Source organism: Zophobas morio, unplaced genomic scaffold (assembly GCF_036711695.1).
Source record: "Zophobas morio isolate AGI-343-1 ecotype UQ-CSIRO unplaced genomic scaffold, CSIRO_AGI_Zmor_V1 ptg000167l, whole genome shotgun sequence".
Lineage (NCBI taxonomy): Eukaryota > Metazoa > Arthropoda > Insecta > Coleoptera > Tenebrionidae > Zophobas > Zophobas morio.
The window spans coordinates 96,683-121,465 of NW_026972271.1; the positions used below are offsets into that span (position 1 = coordinate 96,683).

The following is a 24,783-nucleotide window of genomic DNA, read 5'->3' on the forward strand; positions in this document are numbered from 1 at the left end:
AATATATTAACTATAGCGTCTACGCCATTAATGAGGAAGTAAAAAGGAAGTAGAAACAGATTTACTGCATTGCTTTACGCCTATACGCGAATATTAAAGGTGAAATAGAAGGCGGCGCGTCATACAAGCAAATATATGATACTAATAAAAAGCAACATAATGCAAAATTTGGTTTTAAAAAAGCTGTAGTGATTATAATTATCACAAGACACGCACGCACTTTGAAACTGTACAAACTGAAAAAAAAAATTTAAGGTTTTATTGCAGAGTCACTATAATAAAAAAATATTGCCCGTGTAAAAAATGATTTAACTTATCAATAACTTAAATTTTACAATAAATTAAATGTAATTATGAATATTATTGTAAGGTTATTAAATACTATTAAAACGTCTAGATAATAAAAGAAAGCCTACATCATTAATATTTTTTATTTTCAATATTAATTATTATTACAGTTTTTATGTATTTTATATACTAACCCACTCTAGATTTAGGTATTATTTGTAATTCTTCTATATTTAATACACCGCAAAAGTCTTTAAAAAAACATGCTTACTTATTTATTATACTTTTATCACTTTTTATTTTTTTGTGGCGAGGGTGTACTATGTAATATTAACAGTAATAGTATTATAAACACTAATATTTTTATTAAAGCATTTTTGCGTCACTTCACTTTGATGATTCCAGGATCCACCTAAAAATATACAAAATTATAATATTTTTATGAAAAGTATTTAAAATAACAAAAAATAAACTAAAAGCCCAACAAATCAGTTCACTTTTTGTGAGCTATACGAAATTAGCGGATAGAATTATTATATTTATAATAGTATAATATCATTTTATAATAATTAAAAATATAGAATAAAAAGATATTAACATCTATTGGACGAGATCAATAACTTCAGCCAATAAGTAAATAGTTTAATAAAATATGGGCTAAAGCCAATCTTTATGCCTGGAAAAAACATAAAAAGGTGATTGGACAAGATAATTAAGGCCTTCTCGAATTGGTTGAACAGCGGTAATAAAATTAATGAAACGCAAAAATTTAAAATACAAAAAATAATAAAAAAATAATTACTAAATAACTATTAAAGTATTTATAATAAATAGGTTTTTTGTGTAGTAATATTTATTTATTATTAAATTAAAAATGATATAAAAATATAAAAACGTCATAAGTAAATATTTATGAGTAAAATAATATTTTATAATAATAACTATACAAAAATATTACAAAAAGAAAACTAATGAAATAGAAAAAAAAAGTTTATTAACAAATATTTTCCTAGAGTGAAGTACATTCACTACAATTAATGATAACAGTTCAATGAAATTAATGAAAAAAAATTTTCATAATAAAATTTAAGCAGTAATAACATATTTTAATAAAAGGGTATAAAAAAATTATATAAACTGAAAGAGTTTATAATATTTATAACTACTATTAATAATATAAACAAAAAAAATAAAAAAATACACGAAAATATTAAAAAATTAAAATTTTTTAAACATTTTTAATTTTTCATATCTTTCTTATGCAAAATATATAAATAATTATAAATAGTAATTAAAGTTTATAGTATTTACTATTATTATTTATAATACAAACAACAAGAAATAAATATATTTATTTTAATTTTTAAATTATTTTTTACTTCTCAAAGAATTTGTTATGGAAAAATATATAAAAAAAATATAATGACAATGATAGTAATAAGTGAACAAGCTTATAATGCTTGTTATAACTATTTATAATACTAACGAAAATAAATAAAAAAAAAATTTTACTTTAATACTTTAATTATAAAAGTACAAAAATAAAAAAATTATATTAAATAAAAATATTTATTATAATTTTTTTAAAGGATAATACAAGTTTGATAGTACTTATATTACTTATAGTAATAGAAAATCAAGTTTTTATACTTCTTTGAAGTTTTTAAAAATTTAAATATTTATAATAATTTTTACTGTTATATAATTTTCTTATGCAATTTTCTTATGCAAAATATATATAAATAATAATAATAGTATTAAGTAAAAAAGTTAATAATATTTATTATTATTTTTTATAATATAAAACAAAAAAGGAAATAAATATTAATAATAAAAATAATAAAAATAATAATAAATAAAAAAATTTTATTAAAGTATTATTTAAATATAATAAAAGTTTTAAACTTTTAATATTATTTTCAATATTTTTTTATTTTTTTACTACTAATAAAATAGAAAATAAAGTTTTCATATTTCTTTAAAGTTTGCTTTTTATAATATATAAAACTTTTTTACTTTTCAAAATATTTTTATACAAAATATATAATTAATAATAATATAAGGAAGTTATAATGGTTATTATTATTTATATTATTTCAAAAAAAAGGAAATGGATTTTTTTTTTTCAATAATAAAAAAATAAATATATTTATTATATTTTTTATATAATATAATAAAATAATCGTTTCTATATTTTTATAAAGTTTGCTTATTGTAACATTTAAAACTTTTTTTTTTAATTTTTAATAAATTTTATACGAAAAAACATATAAACATTATAAGATTAATAATAATAATAATAATAAGAATTATATATAACAATAATAATAATTACTTTATACTCTTCTATAAGGAGTTGAGGAAGTTCGGCAAGGAAGTCGCCTAATTTGGAATAAATTGTAACGAAAGCAATTTACGTATCCAATAAATAATCTATGGAACACGTGACCCTCAACCAATCAAAAAAAGGAAAAATAAGTTTCTATTTATGACATGAGTTTCAACAAAACTATTACTATCATTATTATTTTTTATAATTATTATCATTTATGCAATATTTTTAGTGAAGTTAGTACTATCAATAACATATTTATTCAACTTTTTCAAAAAAAAGTTTATAAATTATTGATATTATTTATTTATTTATTGATCAATTAGTATTATATATACATACATGCAATATTATTGGTGCGGTTTCTTAGTAAATAGTACATTATTATTATTTAATAATTATTATTATAATTTAGTTATTCGTTGATGCAATTATTACGTTACATTAATGAAACAATTTTAGTGAAGTTAAAATAATTATTGATGCAGATTTTTCATAGTAAAGATTATTAATTATTATTATCATTAAATTATTTATTGATCAATTATGATTGTATATTTATGCAATATTTTTTGTGAAGTTTTATTATTATCATCATTACTTAAAATCCACGCAACTTTTTTAAAGAAAAGTTTACTTATTATTATTATTACAAATTTATTTAGTAAGCAGTTATTATTAAATATTTCTGCAACATTTTTGTTAAAGTTATTAATATTATTATTAACGACTTTATAATAAACTTTGATTGTTTATTATTATTATGAGTAAACATCATAATATTATATGTACAGCACTTATTTGGTTTATTTATTTATCTTTAATATTATAAATTATAAATTTTGTAAAGTACTTTTACTTTTATTTATTATTATAATAAAATAGTTTAAAAAAGTTTATTTTCTATTATAACTTTTTATTATTTATAAAATAGTAACAAGAAAATAATAAAAACTGCAGCTTTTCTATTATAAAAGTTTATTATTTATAATAACTTTATACTGTTTATTATTTATTATTTTTTAGTATAAATAAAAATATTTCTACTACTTTCCTGTTAGAAAAGTTTAATTTTAAAAACTTTTATTATATATCCATAAATTATTATAATTTTATATAATATAATTTTATTCCTGTAACTTTTCTGTTATAAAAGTTTGTTATTTATTATAATTATTATTTTTTATAGTACACTTTTTTCTGTAACGTTTATATATAAAAAATATTTTTCTTATAACTTTTTATTTAAATATAATTATAATATATAAAGTCATTATATTGCTGAAACTTTTCGGTTATAAAAGTTCTTTATTCATTATTTATTAGTAAATTTATTATTAATTATTATATTTTTGCAACTTTTCTAGTGTAAAACTACCTTTTTTCCAAATAACTTTTCTTATTTACTAATTATTATTCAATATAGTTATAATATATTATAGTTTTTATACTTTTTATATTAAAAAAAGTTTCTTCATATTATTTATATCATCATAATTCTAACACTTTTCTACTATAAAAGTTTATTATTTATTATTTATCTACAATTTTAATATAAATTATTTTAAATCTGCAACCTTTCTAGTAAAAAAATTCGTTTTTAATTATAACTTTTATATTATTATATTTCTATTCATTAATATATTCATTATTTATATTATTTACTATTAATAAATATATAAAATATTATATTTCTAAAACTTTTCTATTATAAAAGTTTCTTATTTATTAGTTTGTTTGTTATTTAATAATAATTATTTATTTATTATTATTGAATCCATTTATATATATTATTATATTTAAAAACTTTTTTAACATAAATGTTTATTACTTATTATTTGTATAAAAATTGAACATATTATTCTGCAATTGTTCTTTATAAAAATAATTATATATTATTTATATATAAATATAATAAAAAATTTATATATATTTTTCTACGACGTTTTTTATTATAAAAGTTTATTATTTATTATTATTTTTATATATAAATCAAACTTTACGCAAACCTTGAATAGCAACGGCCTGCGATTTGCCAGTAGCAACTACAGATGCGCCACATGCAAATTTACTACCGAAAAACTTTGCTGCTTGTTTTATATCAATTCCTTTAGTATTAATAAAAATAATAGTAATAATAAATATAATAATAATAGAAATAAGTAAAAGATAATAGTAATAAATAAATGACAATAATAATGGTTATATAAACATGTTAAAAAAAATTTATAAAAAGGTTAGTATATTTATTCCAACAAATATAAAAAAAGTGTATTATTCAGTGTATTTATTAATATAACGTAATATATATTTTTATATATATTTAAGGAAAGTAATGAAGTTAATATATAAAGCAAACAGAAATATTGAAGTATAAAAAATAAAATAAACATTCTGTAATGTAATAATAATGATAACTATTATTATTATTATTTTTAATATAAAGTTTATATGAATAATTTACAAAAGTATAATAAATATAATAAAGCTGTCCTCAAATATAATTATTATCATTTCTAACAAAAACTTTAAAAAATAATAAAGGTATATTATTAATAATAAAGTCGTCTGTATATATTATTATTATTTCTAATAAAAAGTATATTAAAGTAATAATAAAAGCATAATAAATATATTAAATTTGTACATAAATTTTATTTTTATTTTTTATCGAAAGTATATATAAATATTATATAAAAGTATAATATAATAAAGTTGTATATTAATATTAGTATTTCTGATAAAAAGTCTATGTAAATACTATATAATAGTATAATAAATACAATAAATTTGTATATAAATATTATCAATATTTCTTAATCCAAAAGTTTACAAAAATAATAGTATATGTAAATATTTTATTAAAGTATAATAATAATAAACTTAAGAAAAATTATAAAGTTTCAAACAATTTATAATAAAATTATTACTATACTTAATAGAATATTTATTCTATATAAAAAAGTTTATCGAAAACTTATTAATAGTAATATATTGAAAAATATAAAAAAGTTTATATATATATAAAAAAGAATTTATTAATATTAGTCTCAAATTATATCATAATTGTTAATATTTACTAAATATAATAAATAAATATAATAATAAAACTTTTTATTAATAAGAAAAAGATAAACGTTATTATTATTAATATTTAAAATAAATATATTGAAAAATTAATAAAGAAATAAATTTATATTAAAAATAATTATATCATTATATTATTAAAGTTCATTAATACTAATTATAGAAAAAAGTTTATAAAGAGTATAAAAAAATATATAAAATATACCAAACTTATAAATAAGTAAAAGTTTCTATTTATTATCATTATTTATCATAAATATGTTACAAAAGTATATTAATCATAAGAAACTTGAAATAAAAAAGTACTAAATGTATTAGAAAAGTTTATAAACGATATATAAAAAATATATATTTATTAAAAAAAAGTTCCTATTTAGTATTATTATTATTTACTATAAATTTATAATTTACTAAATCTCTAATAACTTATAAAAATATTATAAATAAAATAAACGCTAAACAGCCGGACAGTAAAGTTTATTAATAATTCGGAAAAAAAAAACTCTTAAAAGTTTTATTTAAGTTTATATCAATTTACATTTAAATTATTATTAATAAATTGAAAATTTACTAGATATTAATTAAAATGGAGTTGATAAAAATAATAAAATATTATATAATATTAAAAAAAAAATTAAAAGTTTGAATTTATTTATTACTATTCAGTATTAATCTTATTTATTATTACTATTATAATTATTGTTGGTTCTTATTTTTCTTTATTATTATGGTATTTATTTTTTATTACTAGTTCTTATTTATTATTATTATTTTTATTTATTACTTAGTATTGTTAGTTATTATTACTTTATATTTTGAATATTGTTATAATTAGTTTTTTTATATTATTTATAATTACTAATTACATAATTAATAGTATTAAAAATTATTTATTATTATTGCTAATATTGTAAACTTTTTTAATTATTATTGCTATTAGAATTATTATTTATCAATAATGTTTTCATTAACCATTAATATATAATATTTATTATTAGTATTTATTTATATTATTATTTATATTTATTCTTAATTATTGTTATAATTCATAATGATGATTATTATTACAAAAAAATGATTAAAACTAATATTATATAAAAAATATTATTAATTTTTTTTATATATTTAATGAACTTTAAAAAACTGAATAACGATAATAATAATTTTATTTTCTTTATAATTAGATTTACTAAAAAACTTTATAATAATAATATTGTTTTATATTTTTAAAATTTTAATATTTAAATTTTGCTTATTATTTTTTAATAAAATTCGCATTAGTAATATAAATATTTATTATAATTATATAATTATTATTATTGTTATTATATCTTATTATTTAATATATTTTCCATGATTATGATTATCATTTATTAATAGTTTTATTAGTGCTATTATTGTTATATAGAATTATTATTATTATTATATTTATTATTGTTGATACTATTATAATTATTATTATAATAACTCTACCAGAAGCTTCAAGCCCTTCTATAAATGTTATAAACTTTCTTTTATTTCTTTGCTGCTTGAAAAGGATTATAGGTGAATTCTCGTCTTTATTAACTTTCTTAGGAAGTTTAACGCGTCCCTTACCTTAATATTTATTAGTATTATTATTATTATTATTATTATTATTATTATTATTATTATTATTATTATTATTATTATTATTATTATTATTATTATTATTATTATAAATATTCTAAAGACGAAAAGTTATTAATATTGATAATAATGCATTAAAAAACTGGTAAAAACTTAATAAATAAAATATCTTTTGTTCATAAAAAAATAAAAATAATCAAAATCTTCTGATAAAAAAAAAACTGTAAAATAATTATGAATTAATATGAAGCTGATTGGATAAAATTTTATCCATAAGAAATATAAATAATAAACTTTATTTATATAAATAAAATAATAAAATATAATTTTTATAAATAATACTTTATTTATTTTTATTTTATACATTTATTAAAAGTTATTTAGAAAAAAAATTATATATTTATTATATAATAATATTTTTAATATTAACTATTTTAAATATTTATTAAAAGTTATTAAAAAATAGATATAAAATGTTTATATAAAAAACTTTTCTTATTATAAATTTTGGTGTTATTTATTATAAATTATTATTTTTTATTTTGAAAATTTATTATAAATACAATATAATAATTTCATTATTAAGAAAAATTATAATGTAAAAACTTTAATTACTTTTTCTATTATTATTTATAATTGTTATTAATTATGATTCCTTATTTGTTTATAAGTTATAAAAAATGGTTTTAATAATTCCTATATAAAAACTTTTTAATTGTATACTTTTAGTTTTATTTATTATGAATTATAATTTTTTATTTTATCTGATTATTAAAAGTTATTAAAAACTTTATTATTATAAGAATATCTTTACTATTTATTATATAAAAACTATTTTTATTATATTATTTTAGTTTCATTTATTATAAATATTATTTATTAGTTCGAATATTTAAAAGTTCATTATTATAAAAAATATTATAATATTTACTATCTATAAACTTTTTCTATTATATTATTTTACTTTATATACTAAGAATTTTATTTTTTTATTTTTTATTTTATTTAAAAAAATGATTTAAAAGCTCATTATTTTGAAAAAAAATATATAAATATATTTATTTTTTATTTTTTTATTTTTATATATAATATAAACAATTTATAAAAAGTTATTAAAAAATTTTTTATAATATTTATTATATAAAACTTTAATTACAATTTTTAGTATTCTTAATATAATATTTTATTTATTATTTTTAGAATAAAAAAAATTTTATATAAAAAACTTTATCATTATTAAAAAAATATTATTATTATTTCTAAAAACTTTTTTTTTAATTTATAATTATATTATATATTTTTTCAATGTATTATTTCAAATGTTAATTAAAAAAGGTTTTCTTGATAACTTTTATTATAATAATATTATTATAAAACATTTATAATATATTTATAAATTTTTATAAGTATATGAAAAAAATTATTTAAATTACTTTTATTATTATAAAACTTTTATACCATTTTATAAAGTTTATTATAAATTTATTATTTAAATATCAAAGATAAAAAGTTTTTTATATTAATAAATTATAAATATTCTTCTTAAATTATACATACTTTATTAATTATTATAACTAAATATGTTATTATAAAATATTCAATTTCTAGAATTTTTTAAATTTATGAAAAAATATTATGTATTTTATTTATTTACAAATTTATATGCATCTCATATTAATACTTTTTGTATATATTTATTTATCATTAATATTAAATTATAATAATAAATATTTTGTTATTAAGAAACTTTATTTTATTATGTTCTTTCTATATCTTAAAATTTATTAATTCAAAAAAGAATAGTTTTTTAAACGTTTTTTTTTAAGCCTTTTTTTAAAAAAAATATTATAAAACTTTTGCTTCATTATTAAAGTTATTATATATTTTTAATTAAATTATTTCAAATGTTCAAAAAAAATATTATAAAACTTCTGCTTTATTATTAAAGTTATTATTTATTTTTATTAAAGTACTTCAAATGTTCAAAAATAAATTTTAAATTAAAAAATTAATAAAACTTTTAATATATTTTACAAAAAAATTAAAAAAAAACCTCCTCTTGTTTGAGGCTTCGATTCTGCTTGTAAAGACACACGATCGACGGCAGCAGTAAATTCTGTACTCAAAAATTTAAGCAACCTACGAGATTCACACAAAATTGGTTTTTTAAAAAAACCTTCAAAAAAATTAGGACTATTTTTTTTATTCCAATTAAGACATTCTTCTACGTTACTACCAAATTCACAAAATTCAGGAGGCAAAGAACAAACTTTTATATAAATTAGAAAAATAAATTTAGAAGAAAAATAATTTTAATTTGTAACAACAAACTGAATTAAAAAAATGAAAGCAAAAGTAATAATGAGAAAATTTTCTGAAATAAAACAGCCCCAAAGATTTAGAAGGAAAGCAAAAATCAATCGATATTTTTAAATGAAAATATTGGTAGTTTAGTAAATAAAACAAAAAAAAAAAAAAAGAGCAAAAGTAATAAATGCCGAAGAAATAATCGTAACTAAATTGCAAAAGGAAAAAAAATCAAAAAAAATCATTTTACATAAGAAATTGATATAATTATTAAAACTTTTATAAATTAACCTAATAAAATTTAATAAGAAATTGAAAAAAGTGATTATAGGAATTATTACTAGAAACAAAGTTGTCAAAAAAAAAAATAGCAAAGTGGATGAAAAAAAACAATAAAGATTAAATATGAAATAAAAAATTAAAAAAAAAATTAAAATCTATTTAATATTATATTTCATTAAATTCAGTTAAAACATTTAAAAAGTGGAACAATAGTGAAGGCAAAATCATAATAGAAAAATTCAAAAGGTAAAGAAAAACTAATTACATAGTAAAATAGAGAAAGAAATTAAACAAAACTAAATTTGAAAGAAGAAAAATTTAAATTAGAATGAATTATTATAGCCATTCTTTAAATTCAATATTAAATTTAATAAAATAGAACAAAAGTAATTATATGGAATAATAATGAAGAAATAATCACCATAACAATTTCGAAAGGGGAAGAAAAAGCTATGTAGTAAAGTAGAGAAAGAAGACAATGAAAATTTATTTTATGTGTGGATTAATTTATTTTTAAAATTTTTATAATTCATTATATGAATGAAAAATATAATTATGGAAAAATTTAGTAGTAATTTTAAATCTACAAACACTGAAAGAGAAATCAATATGCAATTAAATAAAAAAATTCTGTTTACATAATAAAAAAGATAAAAAATGCTAAGGTTTTTTTTTAGATTATGCAAAAATTAACCAAATTTAAAGAATTAAGAAAAAATTAAAAATCTTTAAAATAAGATTATTTTACTATTATTTTTATAGTACTTACAATTATATATATTTCATTTTAATACAAATAATAATTTTACTTTTTTACTCAAATTTTTATATATAAAATTAGTTAAAAGTATGTATAAAATACTTCACTTCAAATAAAATCATGGAAATAAATTAGGTAACCCTCAACATTTACTATTTATAAAAATATAATTTATTTTTTGTAACACATTATGTTCAAAGTAAATATAATAAGTACCTTTGTAAGAAAAAAAAGTAAAAAAAAAAAAATTGTGCTTTTCTAAAATTAAAACTGTTTTTAAATATTATCGGAATCAATAGTACTTTACTTTAAAGATTAATTACCTTATAAAACTATTTTTCTAAGTTAAAGTAAATTTAAAGTTATTTTTTTATAAATTTTGTGAAAACACTAAACTAGTTTTACAGCTTAATTCTTTTAAATACTTTTAAAATCAATCTGTAACTTCATCAATAAATTAAAATTAACTAAACTAAGTAAAAATAAAGATTTTGCATAAAATTGGTAACAACATTAACTCGTTTTATAAATAAATAGAGTAAGAAGTTGGTTGCTTAATAAATTCCTGCTTTAAGCTTTTTAATTACCTTCATAATCGATAATAAATTTCTTCATAGTTTAATTTTATTTACTAAACTATTTAACTAAAGTAAAGTAAATTCATATAAAATAAATTAAAAATTTATAATATTAAGTTGTTTAACAAGCAACTTTAAAAAAAAGAGGAATTGTTAATTATAAATTACTACATTAAACATTTTAAATACAAAGAAAGCAAGAGAAAACCCTTTACATTTTTAACTATGTTAAAAAAAAAAATTTAGCCCAAGTAAAATTTATATTAGCAATATATTTTTCGAAGTGACTCCACAGTAAGTAGAAGGCTAATAATAAAATCCTGCTTAAAGCTTTGTGTTATTCTTAAAGTCAATGATAAATTTCATTAAAATTTAGAAATATAAAGAAACTATTTAACAAAAATAAAGTAAATTAAATAAGAAAAATTCGGATTCTACATAATTTATAATTATATTAAACTTATTTTACAATTACCTCCACAGTAATAAGTAGGCTGTTTAGTAGTATAATCTTGAGCCGACATTATAAAAAAAGGTAAAAAAAAAACTAAAGAAGAATATTTTTACTCTACTGATATTAACTTTATTAGAAGGAATAATAATAAAAAGGACTACATAAATATCAACTCTAAGATGAAAAAAATTACGTTAAAAAAGAACAGACCTTTACCTTTTTGTTAAAAATTATACAGTAGCAACGTGCAGGAGGAAGAGTATTGACCTCAACAAAAACTTTTGTGCTTTTCTTTTGGCGTTCAGAAGGTTATCATTCCTTTTTTTTCTTAAGCAGTACATATTATAAATAAAACTTTATTTTTATTGTGTAAATATATTTTAATATAACCTTGAAGTTATTATTATTACTTTGCGTAGAGTAAGGAGTGAAACGAAATGACTCAAAGTTACAAGACACCTTATTATGATAAGTATTTAGGTTCGCTACGAATTATATTTACAACTAATTATATTTTTTTTAAAAGAGTATTAATTATAATAACATTTACTTTATATATGAAAATTTTTTAATTTTAGGATCTGAAAATCGTTATCTTTCTAGCCGTAGTAATTTTTCTATAGATTATGTTCCTAGAAAAATTGAACAGGTTTCTCAATATCCTCCAGTAGTAAATTTTTGGAAAGATTACGTTTATGATCCTAATTCCGCTGAATATTCACGAGAATCACAAACTGAAAGATACAAGGGAGTCAATATATCGAGAGATTACTTATATGAAAACTCTTATAGTTGTTATAAAGATTATAATCAGTCTGTGGACCATAAAAAAGATAAGCGACCTCGCGATGTTTACGATAATGATAAAAACCATATATATGAAAAAACTAATAAAGTTAGAGAAGAGGAAAGTAAATTACGTTATAAAAGAAGTTATTTACCCGCTTCAGAACATTTTAAAGAGCGTAGTTACAAAGATGACCACAGTTATCGCGGTGCTGATTATGATTATATTCCTTATATAAATAAATCCGATAATTCGGAAAAATTTATTCCCAAAGCTCGTAAAAATTCTGATTATTATGAAGAACCGAAAAAAAAATTATCTAGAAATAATAACTTTTCACCTCAACATGGAAATTTTTATAAAACGGCAGATTGGAAAAATAATAGGGTGCATGAGTATAAGTATAACGATAGTAAAAGTGGCTTTGATAGAGATCACAAGGAAACCAAAACTTATATTAAAGTTAAAAAGACAGAAAAAGAACCAATTTACTTAATTGGAGGAAGCCAGATTACTTTATGTGAGAGGTAAGTTTTAGTCATACACAGAAAAATTATAAATATATTTTTTTTTACTTAACAGATTTGCTTCTCTAAGCAAGAAAGTTGTTGTAAATCGAACGGATTCAAGCTTGATTAATTTAAGTAAAGTAAATAAAAATAATCTATCGAAAAAGAAGAATAATAAACTTAATAAAAATAGTATTAAGAATTTTAATAAAGGTAGTAATTTAAAGAAAAGTGGTACAAAAAAAATTAATAACAATAATAATTATTTAGTTAATAAAAAAGAGAAAAACACTGCAACTTTTCGTGATCCAATAAAAATATCAAAAAATAAATCTGCAGTTAAGAAAAACAAAGAAAAATTTAGTTTGAATTCTGAAGTGGAGAAGACTTCTAAATTAAATGTTTTTGAGAGGCTGGACAAAAATTTAAATGAAAGATCTACAGTTCTTTCTAGACTTTCTGTGGCTTCTAGTGATTCAATTTTATAATGTTTTTAAAATAATTTTGTAATATTTTTTGAAGAAATAAAGTAAATCGCCCATCTTTTAATAAAAACTTTAAATCTATAAATTAAATTACTTAAACTTTTTTTTTAAAGAAATGTGGTTCCACAATTTTTATTTATAAAATTCAACCTACTTTTAAGATGAAGTTGGTTTTATGAATTATACCTTAGCTATAAATAATAAGTTAACTTCTATAAGATAAAAATAAGTATTACAAATAGTATAATAAAATATCTAACATGAGAGTATTTGTCAATCTAAAACTCTTAATCCTTTACAGCAGTTCACAAAAAATAAACTTTTAAAAAGCGGAAGTTATTTTTCATAACTTTGTTGTTTTAATTTAATCTTTTTTGTATAAGTTAAACTCTTCTTGAAAGTTATTTTCCGCTATTCAATGCTTTCATTATTTTATAAATATTTTAAATAAGAACCTTTAAAACTAACTAAGATAATAAACAATTATTTTTGTATACAACTTAAAAAATAATAAATCAGAGAGTGCAAAAATGTAATATTGAGAATATTAATTTTAAAAGTTTTTTTAATAGTAACAAGGTAAGTTTAGAATATCAAATATAATAATTATAACAAAGTGAGGCTAACTTTTTTAAATAATATATTTTTTTAAGATATAATAACAAAAAATAACTTTTTTATTAAATAGATTAAAACTTGAATTTATTAGAGTTAATCAGAAAGTTTACTTATAAAATAACAATAAAGAGAAGATATAAACAGGTACTAACAGTAAACCTAAAACGATAATATATAAAATAAATCACTTTAAAAATTAGTTTAGTATATAAAATTGTATGAAGTAATAATTATACAAATTATAATAGTAATATTATTATATAAAGATATTACTAAGCAAATGTAAATCGAAGACTTTAGAAAAAGTTAATCAGTTCGAATGAATGTTTGATTCCTTTTTAAAAAAAGTTTTGAATAAGTTATTTAAAAAAGAAAGCTTTAACTTATATGAGAAATAAAGATTAGTATAATAAAATTTTATTTAAAAATAAAATTTGTAGGATAAAAGTTGATCAGTTGTTTTGTAAAATAAAAATTATAATGAAAATGTATCCCTTTTTGAATGAGTATTACTATCCCTATAATGAAATATAAAGCATTATTTACTCCAAAGATTAAACAGTTTAATAATTTCGAATTTTACTAAAATGTTATAAGTTTAGATAAAAATATATATATTAAATTAAATTTTTTTAACTAAGCGACGGATAGAATTTTAAAAATATTAAGCTCAGTTTAATATATTATAATAAAAATAACTTAAAAAAAAAATTTATTATTATTAATTTTATAAATATGTATATAAGAAATTATTAAGTTTATTATAAAATTCTTATCACCAAAAGAAATTTTCAAAAGTACAAGAAATCATAAAACGCTGAGTTCAAGAAATTTTAAATTTTCATATACAAACCTATAAAACAAATTATTTAAAACTTCTAAAAGAAAATTATATATAATATAAAATTTGTAAAGTTTCTTTTGTAATTCAATAAAAATTCATTATGCAAAAAAAACAGAAACAAATGCTTTAAAAAACTTTATAAATTTCAATATAAAGAAAATTCTAAATATTAAAAAAATTATCCTTAATAAAAAAAAAATTAATATATATAATAAGAATTTATAAAGTGAAATATAAAATATTCTATAAATTAGAAAAAATTTTAGAAAATTAACAAAGAAAAATCTGTTGCTTCGAGAAAATTATTTTATTTTCAAAATAATTATAAAATTTAGATTTTATGATACTTTTTATTAAAGAAATTTGTATATATTTAATTTGGTAAAAGTTTGTACAAAATTAATATTATATTATAAAAACCACCAAACGCAACAAAGAATCTAAATTAAATTGTTTCAAAACTTGTTTCTCTTTCTAAATAATAATAAAATTAGTTTTTAAAGAGTGGAAAATAAAATTTTAGGAAAATTCAAGAAAGCAAAAATTTATCAAATAACTTAAATTAATTTAGTTATAAAATAATAAAATTTAGAATTTGTAAAAAAAATTTATTAAAGCAAATTAAAAAAATATATATAAGAATTGATTAAGTTTGTATAAAAGCTAAATTATTATTAAAGAATTATTCAACCAATTAAAGAATCAAAAATAAAATTCTTCAATAACTTTTTTTTCAATAATAATTTATATAATTTAAATTTTAGAAGAAAAAAATTTATTATTAAAGAAATTTATATATATAAAAAGGAGTTTATAAAGTTTATGAAAAGATAATTTCATATCCTTCAATTTTCAGAAATCAGAAGCGGAGGCTTAAATAAATCATATATATTTTCAATATAGACTTATAAAATATTAAAAAACTGAAATAAACTAAAAAATCTTTCAGAATTTCAAAAAATCAAACACTAAAGCTTAATAAAACTTTATTTATTTTCAATAACAACAATATAATTTCTGCCCAAAAATAAAATTTATGTAAGTTTATTATGTAGTTTTAAATTTTTTCTTCAAAAGTTCAAGATATCAAAAACGGATGCTTTAATGCATTTGAAACGGAGATTCGTTTATTCGGATCGAAATTCAACATGGACAAAAGCAGATCATAAAAAAGATCGACGCGATTATTTTTTACATCTTCAACAGAAGAGGAAGATCTTAATTTCGAGAGCAAATCAAAAGCGGGTTTAGCGATTTCTAGTCGAGTGACGCTCGTCTAATAAAAATAATAATAAATATTATAATAAATAGAATAGTAATAAGAAAAACTTTATCAGTAATTTTATTGTATTCCACGTGCATGAAAACATAATTTTCATCGAAATGAAGACTAGCAAAGTGCGCCTTTTTTAATAAACGCTTTGGGACTGGCCCTAGTAGGTCCATGTGCGCTTTTAACATTTGATTATTGGTTTGCCCGTTAAATAGAAAACTTCCAGTGTACAACTCATAAAAACAGCAAGCAGCCGACCACATGTCAATCTATTATTAATAATAATCATAAAACTTATAATAAGTAATAATATGTAATATAGATATAATAAATATAAATAAATTTATTATAATAATATATTAAACATAATAAATATATTTAGATATAATAGTAATTAGAATGATAATAATAATAAATACAACATAAAATAATAATAAAAGTTTTTATAAACATAATAGTAGTAATATATTTGAGCTAAATAATAAAAGATATAATAATTATATTATAAATAATAAAACTAAATATATAAGTAATAATGCAAAACATATAAATAAAAATAAATATATTAATAAATATAAAATAATAAAAATAAAGTAACCTCAAAGGAATAAGGAAGGCCCAAAATAACTTCGGGAGCTCGATAGTAACGGCTGACTAAGTAAGGGGTTAAGGAAGATTCTCCAGCCTTCAGCGCTAATAATAATAATAATAATAATAATAATAATAATAATAATAATAATAATAATAATAATAATAATAATAATAATAATAATAGATATGTGAATAATATAGTATAAAGAAAATATATTTGAAAAATTAAAATGTTAAACGTAATTATAAATAAAAAATGATCATTAGTAGGGGGGGAAGCATAAATATATTAAGTAAATGGGATAAGCTATTAAAGTCACCTATAAAAATAGATCAATATTGTAAGATTTGTAAATTATTATAATAAAATAAACAATTATAAATATAAACTACACGAAAAAAAATTAAAAATATAAAGAAATAGGATTGGTTAAAAAAGCCACCATTAAAAATTAGTATAATATTGTAAAAAAAAGTATATTTTAATATATATAAAAAATGAAAAAAGAATGATAATATAAAGTGCATGGGATTGGTTAACAAAACCACGAAGAAAAAAGTCTAATAAATATCGCTGATAATAATGAAAGACGTCTAACACGTGACTGTTGCTCAATATATTCAGCAATCTTTGTAAAATTGCTTTAAATAAAATTTAACCAATCATTGTCTTTTTGTCAAAATGCAAGTATTCGATTGTCTTTAATAATGAAAAACTTTAACTATTAATTAAAATAAATTAACATTATTTAATGAAAAAATATTATTTTAATAAAATTAAGAAAATAAAAATAAATAATTATAACTTTTGTAAATGTAAGATATTATAAAAATAATAAATAATTTTCTTATACATTTAAAAAATAAAAGTTATATAAAATTTTATAATAAATAAATAAAAACATTTAAAAGAGTAAATATTAATAAAAATTCTAATAAAAAATATTAAAATAAAATTAATAAAGAAAATTTTCATAACAGTAATACTAATAAAAGTATAAAGTATTATAATAAAAATATTAAAGAATAAATAAATATAATTAACTAAAATTATTATAAAAAATATTTACTATAATAATTTTAATTATAAACAGTAAAGAAATTTAAATTATATAACCATAATATTTTAATAAAAATATTGATATATAATAAATAAATAAAAGTAAATATTAATAAGAATAAAAAATATTCATACTAAAATTATTGATTTCAAATAAAAAAAACTTTTGAAAAAGTAAAATAATAAAAATACAAAAAGACCATAAAAAAATTATTATTATAATATTTATTATTTCATTAAAATTATAAACATTTTTGCTAAAAAAATAAATTATTATATATTTCTAAATACTTCATGATTTAAAAATAGCAATGATCCATTAATTATTATGAAAGTATATTTTTTTTTTATTAATAAGTAAAAATTATTATTAGTTATTATAAAAAATTACTTGTAAATATAAAAAACTTTTTGTTTATCATAAAATTTTTTTTCTCTTGGTAAAATAATAAATAATAAAAATTTCTTAAAAACTAGAAAAAAAGAACTGTGTAAAATATTTTAGCAAATATTTAGGTAATTCATAAATTATAATGAAAAGTAAATGTTTTGTATGAATAAGTAAATATTATTATTAGTAGTATAAAAATTTACTATATAATATTTAAACCTCTTTATTAATAAAATTTTTTCTATCGTTTAAAAAAATAATAAACAAAGATATTTCCAAAAAGCTCTATAAAAAATTTTATGCATCTTAACAAATATTTTTATGAATTGTAGAACGATAATAAAAAATAAAATTTTAATTAATAAAAAAGTAATTAGCATGAAAAATTTACTTGTAAATATATAAGACTTTAAACAAAAATTTTCATATCGTTCAATATATAATTAAATTTTTCAAAAAGCTATAAATAAAATTGTGTATATTAATTAATTAATAGCACTAGAGCATAAGTTTAATAAATTTTTTAAAAAAAATATTAAAAAAAAATAAAAGCCATAAATTAGTATAAGAAATTTACTTTTTATTTATATAAAAACTTTTTCATTATAAAATGTTTTCAATAGTTAGAAAAAATTTTATAATGAATTAAAAAATAGAAAAATTTATTAATAATCAAACTCGTTTATGGCAATTATACAATAATTCTAATTAATTTATAAATAATAAAAAATTTACTATTCAATAGTATATAATTAAAAATTTCTTATAATGATATAATTTCTATTGCTATAAAAATAATGAATTGTTAGTTATTATTAGCAGTGACTCAATAATATTAATGAATTTACAATAACAAAATTCGATTTTTTTTTATTAATTAGTATAAAAAAATTATTCCTCGTACTATTCAATATTTTATAATTATAAACTTTTTTATAATAATCTATTTTCTAGTGTTTAAATTATAATGTACTATTATTTCACTATAAGCAATGAAACACTAATTCTAATAAATTTGTATATATATTGTTTTTTTCTTTAAATAAAAATATTAATAATTAGTATAGAAAATTCAATATTTTTATAAATAAAAACTTTTTATAAATAAATAATTTTTTAGTTATAAATATAATTTCATTATAAGTAATAATACAATAATTCTAAAGAATTTTATATAAAAAAATTATAAAAGTTCTTACCAGAACCAAAATCACATACATATAATGAATTTTGCGCGGCAGAAACGAGCATGTTGTCCGGTTTCAAGTCCGCATGAATTATGCCGCTTTTTTTTAATGTTCTTCTCAAAATAATAATGATATATCAATAGTGATAATAATAAATATATAAATAAATATAATAATAAATAAGAATATAAATAAGATATTTAAAATAAGAATAATAAAATCATTATAAAACATAAATAAAAAAAAATTAAAAATAATATATAAAAGAAATAATAAATAAAAATATATTAATAAGAATGATGATAATAAATATATGATTAATAATAATAAATATTTAAATAAAAAATTAATTTATAAATATATATACTAATAAAAATAATAATTATAAGAAATATAAAAATAAGAGTAAATATATTAAAACAATAAGTATATCAATAAATATTTATATAAAAATAATAATAAATATATATATTAAAAATAAGTATAATAAAAATATATATAAAACTAAATATATTAAAAAAATTATTGTATTTAATTGTAGTTATATTAATTACGAAAACATATATAAATAATAAAATATAATAAATAATTTTCACAATAATAACAAAAAGCAATAAAGAAAATAAAAAAAAAGTAGTAGTGATACAATAATAATAATAGTAGATAGTAAAAAGTTTTCTCTGCTCTCTCCATAACCTTAATGTGACCAATACTTATATACTTCACTATATATATACAAATAACCAATAGAATTATTACATTTCTAGACACGAACGAATGAAAAAGGGTTATCGCTTATAAATGTTTAAAAAGATCAATAGGAATTGAGCATAATGTTTTCCATTAATAATAATAGTTAACTTTGCTTAAAGAAAAAATTTGTACAAAAGATAAAGCTTAAAGCTTATTGGTAGATTCGTAGAAGAGGATGGGTCATGCTTCATTCCATACGAATTAAAGTTAAGAAAAGCGCTATTATTGAAGCTAAATGATTTACGACACATAAATAAATACAGAAAATATGTTTTAACCAATAGAAACCAAGCGACATATACATTATAACGGCTTAACAAGCGATAAAAAGTCAGCTAATACACAAAGGGCACTTCTAGGAGAGAGGCACGTGTTTATATACTCATGATAAAAACAAAATGGAAAAAGAAAAATGGTAAAAAAAAAGTCCAATTAGATTATAGAATATTATCATAAAAGATGCACAATGAAGTAAGCAGAAAATATTTTATTATTATTATTATTATTATTATTATTATTATTATTATTATTATTATTATTATTATTATTATTATTATTATTATTATTATTATTATTATTATTATTATTATTATTATTATTATTATTATTATTATTATTATTATTATTATTATTATTATTATTATTATTATTTAATACTATTATTATTTCTTATTACTATTATCAACCTTAAAGCGATGAGAATTTGTCTAGAATAAACTTTAACGGCTTTCAAGTTCAAACCTGTTTTTCCACCAAACTTTTTAATAACCTTTAATAAATAATAATAATATCAATAAAAAAAAATATAAAAGTAGAAATAACAATAAATATAATAATTAAATAAAAAATAATAAAATAAATATTACAGTGAAACAATAAATTTTTTATATAAAAATATTTTCATAAAAACGAAAATAATATGAATATAAGTTTAAAGTATTAATAGACATCAACTTTTTAATGTATTAAATTAGCCTATGAAAAACGAGTGCATTAATATTACTATTACTATTACTACTATTATTATAGAATACTACTTTATATTATTATTTATATTATAATATTAAATATTATTATATAAATGTTGTAAATATTCTCATTATTATGATAAATAATTTATTATATTTTAAACATGATGGTGATTATTTATTATTGGATGGTTATGAATTATTGTTATTACTAGAGATTATCATTATTATTATTATAATAGTCTTTTGTATTATTATTATTAAATATTAGCATTATATTATTATGATTATTGTTTATTATTATCATCATATTTATAAATTATTATTATTATAACAGCAACTAACCTGCCTCAAATTCATTTTATGCGAGTCCAAAACAATACATAAATGGCCTAAATAAGCAAAACTGTCCAATAAATGGACGCAATGCCCCCGACATTTTGGGTCTTTTTTAGTGAGTTCCGTAAGAATTTTGACTTCACTATTTCCCGCCTTCAGCATCACGTGGTTCCTCTTAATCACTTTGATGACTACCTGAACACGTGCATTTAAGGAATTACTATATATTAAAATATAAACAATTTTTCGTTGTTTTTAGGTTTCCTATTAGTTTATTATACACTAATTATATTTGTTTTAACATTTTTATTGCTATATTTATTATTTTTTAATATAATATAATAATAATAATAATTAGAAACTTCGCGAGAATCTTCGGAACACAAATCCCTAGCACGCAGTACGGAGCTGAAGACGCCCTTCCCAGCAAAACTAAAAACCTTAATAGTTTTATGTATTTTTTAAGAACATAAAAAAAAGAATAGAAATAATAATAGATATGACATGGATTATAATGATAGTAAAATAAAAATATTATATTAAAAAGTTTTTTTCATAAGAATAATATATTAAAAAAATTAATGTGAGTAAGAACATCGTCAATTAGTTATTTGCTAAAAATAATTATTAAACGCTCTTTATTGGCTGTCAACACAATTGTAATAGGAAAAGCGAACAAACTATGTTCTTTATCATAGTAATAATAAAATAAAAATTTTTAAGTTAAAAGTAGAATTTCATATTTTTCAAGGATTATATAGTAATAATATAATAAATAACGTTTTTTAGAAATAAATAATGAATATCCAAATAAACAAAATTTTTCTAATAATTTTTTTCATTAAAAATAAAAATATAAAACTTAATAAAAATAATGAATTCATTATGGCTTTATAATTAATCATATTGGCCGGTAGTTATTTTTGCAACTCGGACGAACCCTTCGGAATAACGATTGAATAATATTTAAAAGGACAATCTCACTGGGTAGGACCCACTGGATCAGCACTCACGAGGCTTGTCTGTCTAGCAATCGAGCCTATTGGTCGCTTTGTACCATTTGTTAACGCTAGTAAGCAACTTTACAGGATCATTAAACCATTGGACAAGCCGACCTTTTCTTATATTAATATAAAAATAATATAATAAGCCGAGCGAGTTCAAGCGAAATTTGAGCAATTATAACGTGATTTCTTCTACTGGAAAAGTCAACAATATTATTGGACTAAGAAAGTCGATATCTTTCGATTAGTGGCAATACAAAAAGTTGGTATGTGGTTGGCCTCTTCTGTCTCGTGTTAATATTTTAATAGTTATTAGTTTCGAGAAAAAACTAAACTTTTTACTAGATAAAACGTTTCATATTATTATTAGTATAAGGCACTCCAAATAAAAAAGTTTATAAAAAAAATTTACTTAAAATATAAAAATACTATAAAAAACTTAAAATATTAGAATAATAATAATTTTATTAAAAAGTTAAAAAAATATTTAACGATGTTATTTTTAATAAACTTTTAGCAAGAAAACTTTATTATATTAATTCATTAAAAATGTTTCAAGTCAGCATATCAATATAAAGTATTAATAATATATAAAAAAATTACATAATTTTATAAAATATTAATAAAAAGAATTATAGTTTTATTAAATAATTGAGAGAATATTTTGATAATATTATCTTTATAAAACTTGTAGCACGGAAACTTCTTTGTAATATAAAATATAAATATATTTTTAAAAAAAATAATGATTAATAGTATAAAAAAATATTTAAAAATATTTTAAAAAAAGTCAAAAATTAATAAAATAGATAGAATTTATATTAAAAATAAAAAAAAATAAAATATTTTATAAATAATAAAAAGGAAAATATATCTATTGTTTTTATTTTATATAAATAATGTAATAATAAAAGTTTTAAAAAAAAAATAAATATCAACTAAATATTAATACTAATAATATTTAAAGATATAAAAAAAATGTTTAAATATCTACAAAATTGATAGAATTTATAGTAAAATAAAGAATAAATTTTTTATATATAGTAATAAATAGAATATTTACTTTTACATTAAATATAAACAATAATATAAATGAAAGGTTTTATAAAAAATGTTTGATATACAAATAATACTTTTAACATTATTAAAATAAATAATAAAGTCCCATAAAATTTAAATATAATATCTTATTTATAATTATAAATAAAAATATATATTTACTTTTATATTATATATTATAATTAATATTACTTTCGAAAAAACTCTTATAACAAAATATTATTATATAAGTAATAATAAATAATAATACCGAATAACGTCCTTTGATAAGCTCGCCAGGAAGAAATTTATGAAAGCCTTCATCGTCGTCGCACGTGTCTGTGGGCTGGTAGCTCAACGTGGTCGTTTCTTTAGTGGAAGTATCAAAAGAATCATCAAACATATCAGCTACAGGCTTGCGATGAGCTCCTCATAATAGTAATAATAATAATAATAAGTATAATAATAATAATAAATATAAATGTATAATAAAAATACCATCAGCTGTTTCTTTATCAAAAGTTTTTATATTTATTAATTCTAAACATTTTTCATCTAAAAAAGTTGTTGAACTATTTTTATTCTCAAATGTATTCTCTTCAAGATTTTTATGTTTATTATTATTATTATTATTATTATTATTATTATTATTATTATTATTATTATTATTATTATTATTATTATTATTATTATTATTATTATTATTATTATTATTATTATTACTATTATTATTACTATTATTATGATTATTACTATTATTATTATTATTATTATTATTATTACTATTATTATTACTATTATTATTATTATTATCAAAAATATTATTAGAGCTAGAATATTTTTTTACACTAATCATTTCTTTATATTCAAAGTTTGATAAAAGTTTTTTACTTTCCTTAAAATTTATCTCTTTTTGTTCAACAATAAAACTTTTATTATAACTATTATTATAATCATTATTATTATTATCATTAGTATTATTATCATTATTATTATTATTATCATAAGACTCGCATTCCCCCAAATCATCCAAAAATACAGAATCGGTTTTCTTTTCACTAAAAAATTTCTTTAAAGAAAATTTTACTTTCGCATTATTGACCGAAACTATAGAATCGGCCATTTTTTCGGGGATGATTGGTGGTTCATAGAAGCTTGTAGTTGGCTTATGCGTTACAAAAGTCGACCCGGGCGTCAGACTTAGATCATCTTCTTGGTAAGTTTTAGAATGCACCTCCTC

The 24,783-nt window shown here is 17.1% G+C and overlaps 2 protein-coding genes across 2 annotated transcripts; both read right to left on the reverse strand.

The window, feature by feature from the left end:
• Nucleotides 1-670: 670 nt before the first annotated feature.
• LOC135145638 (uncharacterized) lies at nt 671-11,801 on the reverse strand. Its single transcript, XM_064077760.1, has 7 exons — nt 11,718-11,801; nt 9,492-9,584; nt 9,369-9,431; nt 7,181-7,303; nt 4,630-4,728; nt 2,624-2,670; nt 671-700 (listed from the first exon to the last, which is right to left on the reverse strand). Exons 1-7 carry the CDS (start codon nt 11,764-11,766, stop codon nt 671-673), a joined length of 504 nt encoding a protein of 167 aa, XP_063933830.1. The 5' UTR covers nt 11,767-11,801.
• Nucleotides 11,802-16,017: 4,216 nt separating this feature from the next.
• LOC135145639 (serine/threonine-protein kinase PRP4 homolog) lies at nt 16,018-24,104 on the reverse strand. Its single transcript, XM_064077761.1, has 9 exons — nt 24,042-24,104; nt 23,815-23,972; nt 21,864-21,941; nt 21,508-21,696; nt 20,881-20,963; nt 19,454-19,554; nt 16,811-16,905; nt 16,269-16,481; nt 16,018-16,215 (listed from the first exon to the last, which is right to left on the reverse strand). Exons 2-9 carry the CDS (start codon nt 23,944-23,946, stop codon nt 16,018-16,020), a joined length of 1,089 nt encoding a protein of 362 aa, XP_063933831.1. The 5' UTR covers nt 23,947-23,972; nt 24,042-24,104.
• Nucleotides 24,105-24,783: the final 679 nt, after the last annotated feature.

What these genes read in the sequence shown, in the direction of transcription:
- LOC135145638 (XM_064077760.1), bottom strand. Translation starts at nt 11,766, where the DNA reads ATGTCGGCTCAAGATTATACTACTAAACAGCCTACTTATTACTGTGGA. An exon ending in TAGTCCTAATTTTTTTGAAG is followed by an intron (nt 9,432 to 9,491) that starts GTTTTTTTAAAA and finishes TTTTGAGTACAG; the next exon opens with AATTTACTGCTGCCGTCGAT. An exon ending in GAAGCCTCAAACAAGAGGAG is followed by an intron (nt 7,304 to 9,368) that starts GTTTTTTTTTAA and finishes ATAAATATTAAG; the next exon opens with GTAAGGGACGCGTTAAACTT.
- LOC135145639 (XM_064077761.1), bottom strand. Translation starts at nt 23,946, where the DNA reads ATGTTTGATGATTCTTTTGATACTTCCACTAAAGAAACGACCACGTTG. An exon ending in TTATCAAAGGACGTTATTCG is followed by an intron (nt 21,942 to 23,814) that starts GTATTATTATTT and finishes AAAACTATTAAG; the next exon opens with GTTTTTAGTTTTGCTGGGAA. An exon ending in GCCTTCCTTATTCCTTTGAG is followed by an intron (nt 16,482 to 16,810) that starts GTTACTTTATTT and finishes TATTAATAATAG; the next exon opens with ATTGACATGTGGTCGGCTGC.